Source organism: Nothoprocta perdicaria, unplaced genomic scaffold (assembly GCF_003342845.1).
Source record: "Nothoprocta perdicaria isolate Ctin4 unplaced genomic scaffold, notPer1 scaffold_38, whole genome shotgun sequence".
Lineage (NCBI taxonomy): Eukaryota > Metazoa > Chordata > Aves > Tinamiformes > Tinamidae > Nothoprocta > Nothoprocta perdicaria.
In genome coordinates this window covers 3486916-3500451 of record NW_020455621.1, presented here as the reverse complement: position 1 = coordinate 3500451, position 13536 = coordinate 3486916, and the positions used below count along the sequence as shown (strand labels likewise).

Here is a 13536-nt window from a genome sequence, read left to right as displayed (position 1 = left end):
AAGCTATCTTTGAATTTCACAGAGAAGATTGTGTGCCTCTTCTACCCCCCCACCCTAAAATGCTGCAGAGTTTGCTAGGTACTTATGAGGGAACAAATTGTCTCACAGGGAAGGGCATGGGCAGGGCTTGCATCACCCTGACCCGTTCCTGCTTGTTGAGCCAGCTAGGCAGCCCAAGTCAGAGGTTACACCTTCCCTAAACAGGTGGAACTTGAAAACTCCTTCAACTCTACTGCAGAGCTGGGGGGCAAGAACCACAGTCCCTGAAGAATTTATTCCAGGGGACAATTATCTTTGTGTGGCTGTATGCTGGAGCCCAATCCAGGGGCAGAGCACCTCCCTGGCCACGCTGCCCATTCCCTTCCCCTTGCAGACGACAGTGTGGACTATGGCTATGCCTCTCCTCAGGTTCATTTTAAAACCRAAGTGTATGTGCCACGCACTGTGCTACCACACGTGGATGTAAGAGGACAGGACACCCAGGCAAGAGGAAAGCAGAAGTGCTTTTCCTTGCAACTCCCTTTCAAGCACACGGCAGGTCAGGACGCTGCAGATCGGGAGCTAGGAGGCCTGCAGCAGAAGCRAGCTGGCTGAGGACGGGGCTGGCCATCTGCTGTGACCTCAGCCTCCTACAAAGCCTCAGGGATTTCTTGCCAGGTCACTGCTAAACCTGCAGCTCTCTGATTTTTGCCAAAGTTTTCCTTTAATGTTTAGCTCTACCAAATGCAGATTTAATGCATACCTTCTCAAAGATGTTTAGAAATATCAAGCACCATAAGTCCCTCCGTGCCTTTGCATTTTATGTAATTCAAAACAGACCAGCTTGGTTTAGAGATCTTGAACTAGAATTAAAAATCTTAGTGTAATTATCTTTCTCAAGTAGATGAAGGTCAGGGGTTGGAAAGACTTCTTTCCTTATCTAGCACTTCGAAGAAATATGAACCTTGAATAATCAGAGTTATAAGTGGTGGRGAGAACATCCAGGTTTGTGTTTATATCCAAAGAATATCTAATAAAATATTAATCATGTAGCTGGATGGACACTCAATTGTTAAACTGTACAGCCTGTTCAACAGGCACTTTTCAGTGTCTTGCACTTGGCATTAAATTCAAGTTACCAGCCCCTAGACTGGGTCTTCTTTTACCGATCAGAGTAAACTTGCATGTCAAATRAATGAAAATTTTGCAGTAAGCTAATGATGAGTGTCCACGATCTATACCAGTAGCAGCTCCATTACCAATTTACTTACACCGGTAAAAAATGTACACCCTATTACAGTTTTGTGCTGCACTGGGAAGTGATTTAATTATATTCATAAGCACCACTAGGGCGGTATTTATACTTCTGCCAGTTTACATCCAATATATATACATCAAGAAAACCTCTTTTTAGGCTGGGCAGATTCTAAAAAGATGAAGTTCACCATGAGTGAGAATGTTTTAGAACAAAGTACCACGTACCATGTACCAATCCAAGAATGTAGAAGCAGAAAAATCAAATTTATCCATAAGTGGGTAAATTTTGTCTATCCAGCCATTGTTAAATCAATACATAAACCAGGTTAGAATAATATTCACATTAAACTATAAAAGCAGCACCTATAACACCCTCTTGTTTTGGCTGTTCCATCCTTTCTAACTCTTCTGTATGTAACTATGTTGACAAGCAGGATCCACCATCTAATATCAAACCCAGAAGTGCCCTATTGTTGCTGTACTTCTATTTATCTAATAATATTTCTTATTCTTTTCTCCTAACAGTAGTCTTATATTTCTAAATTAAAATAAAGATGCTAGTTATTAAATACTTTTAAAAGGTAGGTTAAGAAACCTCATTGACTGCTAAGTATTTATATTTATATTGGGCCAAAYAGGTAACCCAGCTGATTCTTTATGTGACTCTGAATACACTGTACACTTAAACAGTATCTTTTTGATTTCTGTTATATGTAAAGGGCCACATTTTCAAAATCAGCTTCTAGAACTCTGATGACTAAACTGAGTGCTACTGTTTCACATTGACTCCTCATATTTATGCATGAATAAATGCTCTGTGGATGTCGTGCTAGTATTCAGATTATAAYTTCTGATTTGCACTGCAAATAGCATTCCATTAAAAGCAAATAAACAAACAAACAAATTGTCAGTGCACTTATTGTTACTGAGCTGTTGACCAAAACACCAAAAATCAAATAGGACTCAATGGCATATTTAAAGGGCTTGGTACTTGTTACTGCTTTCTCTAACAGTCTTTTCTATTCACATGAAGCCCATTGGTCTTTATAGATCAAAAAAACAGGAGCCTGGCATGCAAAATCACAGCTGTGGCTGTGACATCCACAGCCTAGGAGACTCACACTCACTGGGTTGCATCAGAGAGTAACTTTGACAGCTCTGCCCTTGCTGTCTTTGGACAAGAGGAAGGCGCAACTGCCCTTTCTGAACTCCATGTGAGCTAAATACTCCAAGAAGAGAGATCCATATAGAGTAAAAGTCTCTCTTTCCACCACTCTGTTTGGCAGACTGTAGTGGATAAGACAAGTAGAATAGCTCTAATGTAGCTCAAGTGCAGTGCGAAATGTAACATTTAAAAGCACTGATAATATAAATAGATTTTAAGTAATCTCTACACAATGTACTTATGGATTCATTTCAAATGAAGGCACTGAGTTACTAAAAATGTATCAGAAAACTTAGCTAAGCTGCAGTGCTGTGAAAAGGGAATAGCATATTGCCAATTCATCAGGCAAAAACTCACACAGGGCCAAGAGCTGATGAAATCAGAGGCATCTAAGTTTTTCAGAATCTGACTTTGTACAAACAAAGCAGGGAGTGCCACAAATCATAAGTGCCACATCCACTTTATGCCTAGAACTAAAGAAGACCACAACCATACAACAGGATTGATTTATTTGACAAAGAAAATGCAACCGTTTATAGAATTTGAATATCAATATTTTGAGTCAAGTAAAGTACAAAGGCAAAATACAAGATTAATGTTATTTTTTTTAAAAGTTTCTTAAAACACTCAACCTATAGCCCAAAAATAAAATGCAAAGAACAATGTCAATGTGGTTCGCCTGGCTGTAAAACTTTATCAGTAAGAAATAATATGAATAGGGGAAAAGGATTTTCACACAAAGCTGTCCTTAGATCCATATAAACAGTTTTGGTACASCTTCTTCTGATAGGAAATTACCAATTGAATATGGAAAAGAAGAAGCTGCTGAACAACAACATGAATGATTTACTTCAGAATAATTCCTTACCTGCAGTCATTCTCTAGTCAGAAATTCTGCAAAATACATAATTTATGGGAAAATGGTTAATAATTATATGACTTTTGTGTTGTTGTGTGCTTTCAAACATTTGCATTTCCCAGTAATCTTTCTGTACCAGAGTTTGTTTGTAATTCAAATGTGTGCTTTAAAACGAGTCACAGTATTGCTGTAGTTGGAAGGGACACTAGAAATCATCTGATACTCCTTGTACACAAAGCAGGGGCAACCACAGCAGGTTGCTCAGGGCAAAATCCACTTGGGTTTGAATATCTTCAAGGACAGTGGGWTCACAGCCTCTCTGAGCAATCTCTTCTGGTGTGGAATTACCCTCATAGCAGAAAAGCTTTTCTCTGTTTTTTAAATGGAATTTCTTGTGTTCYATGCCTCTTGCCTCCTTGACCCCTTTCACTGAAAAGGCTCTGGCTCTGTATTCTCTGCTCCCCAAACATCACATATTTATACATTGATATATTGATCGGATCCCTCTGAAACTTTTCTCCAATTTGAATAGTCCCAGCTCACTCAGCCTTTCCTGTTATGACCAAGGCTTCAAGCCCTTGCCTATTCTTGAAGCCAGTCACTCTTGTATTTTCCATGTCTGCCTTGTACTGTGGAATCCAGATGTGGACAGTTATTTGGAGGTGTTTTTTCAATGTGTTATATTTTTAATGCAAAAATATTAATTCAAGTATAAATATTGAAATCTTAAATTTAGAGATAAAAAGATTAACATTCCTAGTCTTACACTAACCATAATAGCTTCTTTAGATATAAAATATGTATTAAAGTCATCTTTCAAAGCATGTAGAAAACATGTCTTCTCATTCTGAGAGTTCCCATATGCCCAAGGGAAAGCATGAGTGACAGCCTCTGGCAGATGGGCTCATACGTCCATCTGAAGAGCTGGCATCCATTTGAAGAGTTAGTTAGAAGGTAAATAGCTACATGATCTCATGCAGGCAGGTTACGGTTCTGTAACACGCGTAATGAAGCTGTGTAAGTGACCGTACTGAAGGCCTCGGAGAGGTCAGCGTGAAGGCCTGAGTCAGCAGCCGCTCTCCAGCACGACCAAAGGGTAACGTGTGCTCTTCCTGGGCACTGCAACACCCAGGCGTCATTGAAAAGCTGGAATCTTTTAACATATTTCATTTTATTTCATGTTTGTGTCTCACAATAGGAGGGCTGACTGAAGAGTGTTTTTGCTAGGGTCGAGGGTGAAGAAATTTTCCCCCTGTCTACCGATATGCAGCAAAAATATGKGTCAAATACACCACACCAGTCAGCCTGTGGGAGAGGAGGGCCTGGGCAATGACATTTCCTCAAATTCAGTGAGCTCATCTCACTGTTCCACAACACAGTATTTCATATTATTTTGCCAAAATTTTCATGCCTCTGTTTGCATCTTTGGTTATTGATCTTATCACTAGAGCCATGAGCAATGTTTCACTACAGCTGTAGAACAGGACGACTTCAGGGTGCACTGTATATCTCATAGAGATACTTTTTATTTATTAAAAAAAAAAAAAAAAGGCTATTGTATCCTCAGAGTGATAGCAATATCCAGAACCCAAAAGTGCTGATATCACACACCTTCAGAAAAAAACCCACTGTTTTTCAAAAACACTCAAAGTGCTATGAAAAACAATAAAGCTATAAAAATTACATTTGAGTTACATAGTATTTTGACATAAAATTGGTTAAAAATCAGTGACACCATTTTAAAAACCTTTCCTCTGTTTTTTTTTTTTATCTCAAGCAAAACAGTCAATCAGTGATACAATAGTCACATATAAATGAGGCTAACTGGAGAGCCATCAAGATAATAGTAAATTTACCTTCATCTTAGAAACCCAAGCTGTGTAAACATCAAATATTTGTTAACTGACACTGTTCTCAGATTATGCTACTGACCTTTTCTTTTGAAGATGCACCAAAAAAATAATTATTTCCCTGATATTCTGCTCTTCACTGAGCATTAGTGTGCCATCTACACAAAGGTACCAAACAGTAACTGCAGTAGCCTTCTGCTGAGCTTACTTTTCACATGAATGATATATAAATATCTTCAAGATTGATTTTTTTTTCAAGATTTTATTATAAAGATCTCTTTACCTGAAATATTTCAATGTCACGTCACTGTTTTTTTTTTTCTTATCTTTCTTTATGGGAAAAAGATCCACCATTTCCATCCAAGAAAAAAATCCACCTTTTTTTTTTTTTTTTTTTTTAGGAATGAAAGGACATGTATGGAATTCCAAACTGTTAAATGTGTTTCGTCCAAATTTTGACCCAACCCTTTTTCCGATGGAAGTTGACCTGGAATGTGTTGTTGCATTATTAAGTGTTTTGGAAACACTGAGGAAACAAGTAGAATGATAAAACCTCTCATATTTGTAACCAGAACCAGAATAATGCTGTTGCTATAGTGATAAAAGACAGTTACATTGCAATAAGACATTATAATAATTTTCAAATGTTTCCCAAATTTCTCTTCCTTTTATCTCTGTAACAATGATGCATTTGAAAAACCTCATTTGCACGTTTGTCAACATAGCCCAAGTAGACCGTATTTTATTTCTCTACAKTTTTCAGTCAAAAGATTAGAAAGAAAGAACTGATATGCCATATGTGGGATAATAGGATTGTGAGGAAGATACAAAACTCTCCACCCTTGGAAGGCAAAACTTTCTCAAGTCATACACAGAGGCAGTTCTGCTGGTTCTGTGCAGCGCCTGCAATGGTTCTGGAYGTGCGCAGCGTGACTCAGGCAAGCAGGAAGAGAGGAAGCAGGACGGCAGGTGGGGGGGGCCTGGGATAGCCCTTGTGCTCCTCGCAACCGTAAACTTCTCCAAAGCTCCATGAGAAAACTGGGCATCCCTGGAAGAAAAGCTGATGTCACAAAAAACATTTGTTCAGGAATATTTTTATTCCTTGAATTTTATTGCAAATATTACTACCCGTTATCGTGGAGTAATTGGTTAAAGAGATTCTTTTTTTTTTCTTTTCACTAACCTGTAGTTAAATTCAAAATAGCAAGATGAAACATGTACAGGACAATGCTGAAATATTACAGCAGCAATTTTAATGCTGAAAAGAGGTTAAATTTGAGGTTAGAATTCACAAGATGTTTCAGTAATTCTGGTCATGTTCTAGGTATCTAGCTTGTATTGCTCCCCATTGTGACCCATGATATTTCAAGCTATATCTATCCTTGTGAAAGATCAAATGTAGACTAACTGAAGGTGGGTTTCAGACAGGCTACAAGCATGAATTGATGCAGCATTATTTTTTATTTACTGCTGTATAAAGGCCATGCTGAATAAATTCCAGTAAAACTTGAAATTAGCATAAGAGTCCATATATGCTGTGGATTTTGCAACTAACAGTTTAGGTCAATGGGTCTATTTTTTATTTTATTCTAATCCAACTCCATATGGTGCTGGGATCATAAGAATGGTAAGATCATCCACTTAACCTACTACTTAGCGGTCTCCTTAGTCCCAGACAGACACCAGCCTCCTTAAACAACCCAAGAGAGTCTCGTGGCTAAGATTCTTGAAGCCCAAATGAGCAGGGAGCTGGCAGGGAAGGAAAGGGCCTAGATACCTATGCATTTCCTCTAGCAGGAAAGTACTCACCTTGTTATGAGAAAATAAGCCTCACAGTTTTGTTGTTTCAATTCAGAGAAATGAAMAGAGAAAATGGGGTTAAAAGATAGGATTATGTATCAGACTGATATTTAAACAGTTTGTCCATTAAATAAGTTAGCACCTGAGATAAAAATGATGAAAAGATAGGGCATTTCTTATATATGAGTACCACAAGTGAGATTTGAGGGGATTTAATATCATGAAATGATTGTTGAATGTCCCACTGGAATTCTGGGGATCTTCACTGTCAGATAGGATAAATTTCTTGGTTTTAGCTCTGCTGAGTCATTAGACAGTGATCTTCATTTTTGGAATGGAGATCTATCTCCAGCCCTGAGTCAATGACTTGGCTGGAGTAGGAAGAAATTCCACTTGCAAGGAAAGAAGGACAACTTCCCAAAACTTGGCAAAGTTTCATTTTGTTTAAAATGAGAAGGAGCTTCTTAAAGTCATTTTGACCTTCAAGATGCAGAAATCTGTYCTGAAGGAGATAGGACAGGGTAGCTATCAGTCAAGCAAACAGGCTCCCAGTTGATCAGTTGGTCAACAGCCAGTACATATTTATAACATTCACAGAGGTCCTGAGAATCTCTAATCTCACTGAAAAGCTCTGGAAAGCAGGCCAACCAAATGCTATGTGACACCTGCATATCTGTAGTGCTCTTGATTCTTTATAGAAGGATGTATGGACTCCATCATACAAATGGATAGGGAAAAGGAGACTCTAAAACCCTATGAGAYAAACAGATTTTATTTTGTTTAAGATCTCTAGAGAGGGATGAGGAAAAAAAAAAGAAAAAGGATGCAGAGGTGAAGAAATGGGTGAAGGAGCTGTTAAGCCTAGTTGTCCAGCTTTTCATAGTTCTCCCAGAGCACTGATGCTTAYGGTTCTTTATTATTCTTATTTAGAAAGGCTTCAGAAGTAGTGTCCTTCATAACTACCATCCATGACACCGTCTTATACACTTATGGAAGTGTATAATGCATGGAGGCCATGTCTCCTCTAGCTGCTCAAGACAGAAATCACAGAGCTCTCAGCAACTAATACCGGGGCCATAAACCAGATTCCTCAGCTGGCTGCAGCTGACGAGCACTGCTGCCAGGAAAGCAGATTAGCTCATAGCACTCAACGGTTATTTTAAGTGCTATGTGCTATGTTTCCTAGCATGGAAACACCTTTAAATAAGCATCAGTACCTGGGAGGAAGAGTATAGGAGGGGATACAAAACAGTTACGGAAACAACGACTGGAGCGAAAAAGACTTGAATGAAGGGGATGAAAAACTCTCAATACATTTAAATAAAGTATGATGACAGGTAATTTATCTCTTTAGAATATTTTACACTGTATGAATTCTGTAAACATTTAGAAAGATGAAAATAGCTCTGTTTGCAATGAGGTAGATTTTTTTTTTGCAAATGAAGTGTGTAGAGATGAAAGTGTAAGACAAAACCTGAAACACAGCAGAATCTGAGACAACTGACAGTCGCAAAATGAGCTACTAATATGTTACCCTTTAGTTACTGGGATGGTGAGACAAATAGTTACTGGGATGGTGAGACAAATAGGGACTATCTCAGTTTCTACTGCTGTTCACCAGATTCCATCAAGAAAGATGAACTCACCTTGTGAAGTGCTGGGTGATAAATTGTTCCAGGTGATTCAGAGTAGAAGCAAAAAATGGATCCTATAAATATTTATACATATGAGTAACTGTTTTCCCATGGTTGCCGCATTTATTTCAGGATACTTATCATAAAAATGAAGTGATGTGTATATGAAAGTTTGCAAGGATAACGATTAACATTAAAATGAAGTGTGACATTTTCTCCTGGCTGCTTCCAGTCCCATACATCTCTTGCAACAGTCAGAAACTGCTGGGGTACAGGAAGATACCAGCTCAGCTGCAGGAACAGCAAGGTCTTTTGGAAGAAGGAAAGATGGATAGGAGTCATGGAAAATGAAACTAAGCAGGGAATTCCGACACAAGTTTTACAGTTGTTTTGAACTGACACAATGCAGCTTGTGTAAGACAGATACAGAAAGAACYGCAACCACATTACCAGGTATTTCAAAAGAAACAATCTGGAACRGTTTTTTGGTTTAGCTGATGAAAATAGATAGCATTTGTTTAAAACTTCAGCTATGAGCACGTGTTCAAACTTGTAAGGTGAATGAAGTGCTGTCTGCAGGGATGCACTATTTTGCACTGTCAGGCACAACCAGAAAGCAGCAGAATGTGCATCAAGTCTACAAAAGGTGGTTTCATGGGATGGTCCCCAATGTTCTGATGGAGGTTCTTTGAAAATGGGCTATTACTATATTGAACACAATGGTCCTTGCATATGGACCAGTGCTGCAATGAACTTGGTCCTCTTCATAGACGTCCCACATCAGGCCACTGAGTGTGGCTGGCACAATCCAGAAGGAACTACAGCGGAATCTTTCAGGAGCCAATCCAGCTTTAAACAACCAACTGCAGTGCTGGTAACCAAGGCCAGGTAGTGCTAAATTCAAGCCCAGCTTATTGTCCAGTTCCAAAGGAAGTTCCCAGGGAGACAGGAGTGGGCTGTTGCAGTATCTGCACTGACCCAGAAACAGTTTCTCTCTGTATCTAAGGGCAGTCACCGAGTCCAGTGTTTAAGTACCTCTGAACAGCTGGCAGTGATTTTACCCATGTCCAGCTGGACAAGCTTTGAGCCTAAGACTAGGCTTTTACACAGTAAGACCACACTGCTTTAAGCACAACCAAGGTTCAGTGTTCACTTCTGTGGGTTATGTCATTTTAATAATAGCAGAGACAGTATTATGCACAATTCACTTTTTAGGACAGTAAGTACAAGAAAAATCCAATTGAAAAGATAAAGGCAACAACTTTAGGAATGCTTCTGACCCCATATTACTATTACTTACAAATACTCCTATAATAGTGGTGAGTTAATAGCACCAAGCCTTGTGTGATGTGGCAAGCAGCCTGTGAGCTGACAGCGTTCAGACAGAAATACTCTATCCCTGTCAAACTAACTGGCTCCTATTATAGCATGGAGGTTCAGGCGTCCTGCTGAACAAGCTTTGGCAGCTATCACACGAACTTCTGAAGTGAATGAATCACAGGCATAACAGATGATGGAACAGGGGTATATACAGTGTGATTCCATAATTTCTTTCAGAGGCTCCCACTTCAAACCAGTTGCAGCAAAACTCAAGTTAGAGCAAACTGCAAACTGAGTTCCATTTCTTTCCAGAAASCAACCTTGACCTTCTCTGCAAACAACGTAACTACAGATGGAAGGACCTGCGTATTTCCAGGTAGAAACATGTTTTTTGGTATTTCATTCTGACTCTGGAGTAGTTGCAAGGTCTAAGTAAGAAAGACAGGTTGTCAGATTAGGTCTTCTAGATGTCAAAATTAAGTAATGTTCATGTTTTGCTGTTTGTGGCACTACAGAAGATGACTGATACGACCAAGAAGAAATGAAAATCCTGTTGTCAGTGCTCTTAAATAGATCTAGATCATGTACACTTAACGAGAAGGCTTTCCACTATCTAACGTTGAAGGTAGGATTGTGTCTAATTCAGTGTTTTTATACTATTACTACATTTGTAATAAATAACACATTGGAAGGAAAAACTAAATCTACAAAACAGTTCTTGTCCTGAATGACGTTTSTGATGTGTGACACAGTACAGAACCACTTGATTATTACGTTTCATTAACTGTGTTTGATACCATTATTGATGTTAAGTTAAACCTTACTCTGGACAGCACAATCATAAAGTGAAGCAAAAAATTGACCTTGCAATGGGTACCAGAAAAAAGATTTCACAAATGACAAAAGAAAAGTTGCATGTACTGTCCTGTCTGGTAGTGCCATGATGGAATGACTAGATAAGAATAACAAAACCTATTATCCATGAATAGAAATTTAAAACAGTTTCAATAGACTTTTAAAAATCTTTTTGAAAGAACTTAGTTATTAAGATGCTATTTCCATCTCTTACACTTTTATTGCAAATTCTAGAGCTCTTGGTTTAATAAAAGATGCTCCTGGAATAAAAAGGAGCCTAAGTAAGCAGAAAGAAGTCTGTCAATTTTGAAAACTTTTTTCAACCTAGAATTTTGGGGTCAAGATTAATTGCCACCTCAGGCATCTAAAATTAATTAATATAATTTAATATCATAACGGAACTTGCAGATAAGTCAGGACATCGGTTATTAGGCTGTTTTCATTTTGTGCTTTTCTCTGATCTAGAAGTGAAGCCAGAGTGGACCATTTAATTTACCAACTCCCATGCACCAGTGCTCTGTTGATATGTTCAGACTCACAAACTTGCAGGCAGGGATTCTTTGAATTGAAATAACATTCTCTAAATGAAGACAAAAATCATTAGAGGACATATCAATTTTTGTAAGATGCCTCTACTCCTTTACATGGTATCTTTGCTAAATATTATCTCTTTATAAGTTCTGACAGGCTTCTGCCATCTGTTTTCCATATCATCAGCTCCATCCACAAACCTTTCCTGTTACAGTTTTCTTCCTGACGTCAGAGGCTCACTGTGGCCTGCTGTAGACAAAGAAATGTCACTGTATCAAACTTATGACCTTGTTTTGCTTGGCTACTTATCTGTAGTATTCACATATTGCCTGTGGTATATCACAAGAATGTGATGCAATCAACATGCTGGGCTGCCCCAAAGGAAAAGAGGAAGAGGAGCTGGGCTCTCTGCTTCTTGTTTGAGCTGAATAGGTGGCATCAGATGATGATCCATAACACACCTGGAAAGAAAACCCATAGCAATGGCTTTTATCAGTGACATTGAGCCATTGTTATTTGTGACCAAACTGAAAAAATGCATTTTTTAAATAATTATTTTTTAATGTCTTTACAAAAGTGATAAAATATGTTTACAAGGTGCTTCAGAATTTCTAAGGTTGACAACCTATGATATCTAAATTTTGTTTATGATAACAGATTAGTAGGAATGTACTGTGAACATGTGCTTGATTTTTGTTTTCAGGCTAATAAATTTGACCACAAAATGGTTAATATGCTAAATATTGCTTCTTCCATTCAGACTATGCATCAGGATCATGATGATTTAGCTACTTTCTTTTCTAGACCTGTRGACAGCAGGGAACTGGCTTTCTGTGTAATGCCTCTTCATCTGATTCCAGATTTTAGTGTATGCTGCTTAATAAGGACGATAACTGTATAACAACAACTGTAAAACAGCAGTATCTTCTTCATTTCAGCTTTTAAAAAGATACTACTTCAAAGTGCTTTCTTAGTAGASACTGCTTTTCTTGAACTTGGATGAATACATTGATAATTTTATATTGTGAATAGAGACTTTGCAACTGAACTTAGTCAGGCTAGAAATCTCTGTGAATCTTTGTACGTTTAATTTAATGAAGCAACTGAACATGAAGCGGAACCTGGCACCAATTCCAATCCTTTCTTACTTTAAACTTCAGCCTTCAGAAATAACATAACAAATGCCATTTGCACAGCATATTACTGATGCCAGGAGTTGCCACTGTATTTCCAGTCCTGTTAAATGCAGAAGCTCTCACCGCCCATGACAATTATATAACGACGGCACCTTTTTACATTCTAGGAGTGTTAACTTCRGTATTCCAGCCAAGTTACAGTTCAGGAAGTCACATTTTCCCTCTCTGTTCTTAAAAGTGGGTAAAATGGCTTCAGCTCTTGCAGTGAGCTGACAGACAGCACCGTTGTAGGCTGCAGAATGACTGGGTTTATGAAATGAAACAAACCGCACCATGAGCAGCAGAATCAATGAAGTCTCCTGCTTTTTTTTTTTTTTTTTTTTTTTTTTCTCTTTCTCCTTTTTTAATGTGAAGTTGTGTCCTACCACTGTTTGCCGCTCTATCTATCAGCTCATCCTCCCAGACGCTCTCGCCTGCCACGTCTTTGAACTTTGGAGCCCACACTGTGCTGAGCAAGGAGGCCAACCGCAGCGAGTAACTGCTCAGATAAATAACGCAGCCTTTCTCTCTTAATCACTAATAGTTTTTTTTTTTTTTTTCCCCTCCTATCTGAAGCTGCTAATGCTCAGGGAGCCAGCTGTAACTTAAAACCCTCGGGATCCTGACACGCGTGGGGCATCAGGCCGGCATTAGCTAACAGGTCTGGGCTTTGCCGGAGGTGTCACGGTGCTGAGGGGCGGCGAGCAAGCACCGTGTGCGCAGCACGGCTCCCCCGGGAGGAACCAAACACAAAGCACCGCAGCGCCAGGCAGGGCTGCGCCCTCCCAAGCGCCGGGGAGGGCCAGAAAGGAGGGACAGGAGCCACGACGGCGGTGGAGCCGTTGGMGCCGTTGGAGCCGTTGGCGCGGGGYTGCCTCGCGCAGGGGACGCGGCTCCCCCCGCCTTTGCGTGCGGGGGGCCGAGGAGCACAAGGGGTGGCCCACGCTGCCTCTGCCATGGCGCCGCTGCCGCCCGTTCCCCTCCCGACGGTTGGGCAGCCCCGTCCCCGCGCCGCGGGACGCCCCGCTGGCCGGGCGGCAGCGCCGCCTTCCCCCGCCTCGCCGCGGCGGCGCGAGCGCCTCTGGCGTGGCCGGTCCCTCCTCGCGCACCG

At 39.8% G+C, this 13536-nt stretch overlaps 1 protein-coding gene across 1 annotated transcript in view; it reads left to right on the top strand.

Annotated features, from left to right (window-relative positions):
- The first annotated feature begins 13381 nt into the window (after nt 1-13381).
- MAP3K4 (mitogen-activated protein kinase kinase kinase 4) overlaps nt 13382-13536 on the top strand; it is a 64814-nt gene continuing 64659 nt past the window's right edge. Inside the window, exon 1 of the mRNA XM_026044723.1 lies at nt 13382-13414. Coding sequence (XP_025900508.1) covers nt 13382-13414 — 33 coding nt within the window. The remainder of the gene's footprint in view (nt 13415-13536) is intronic.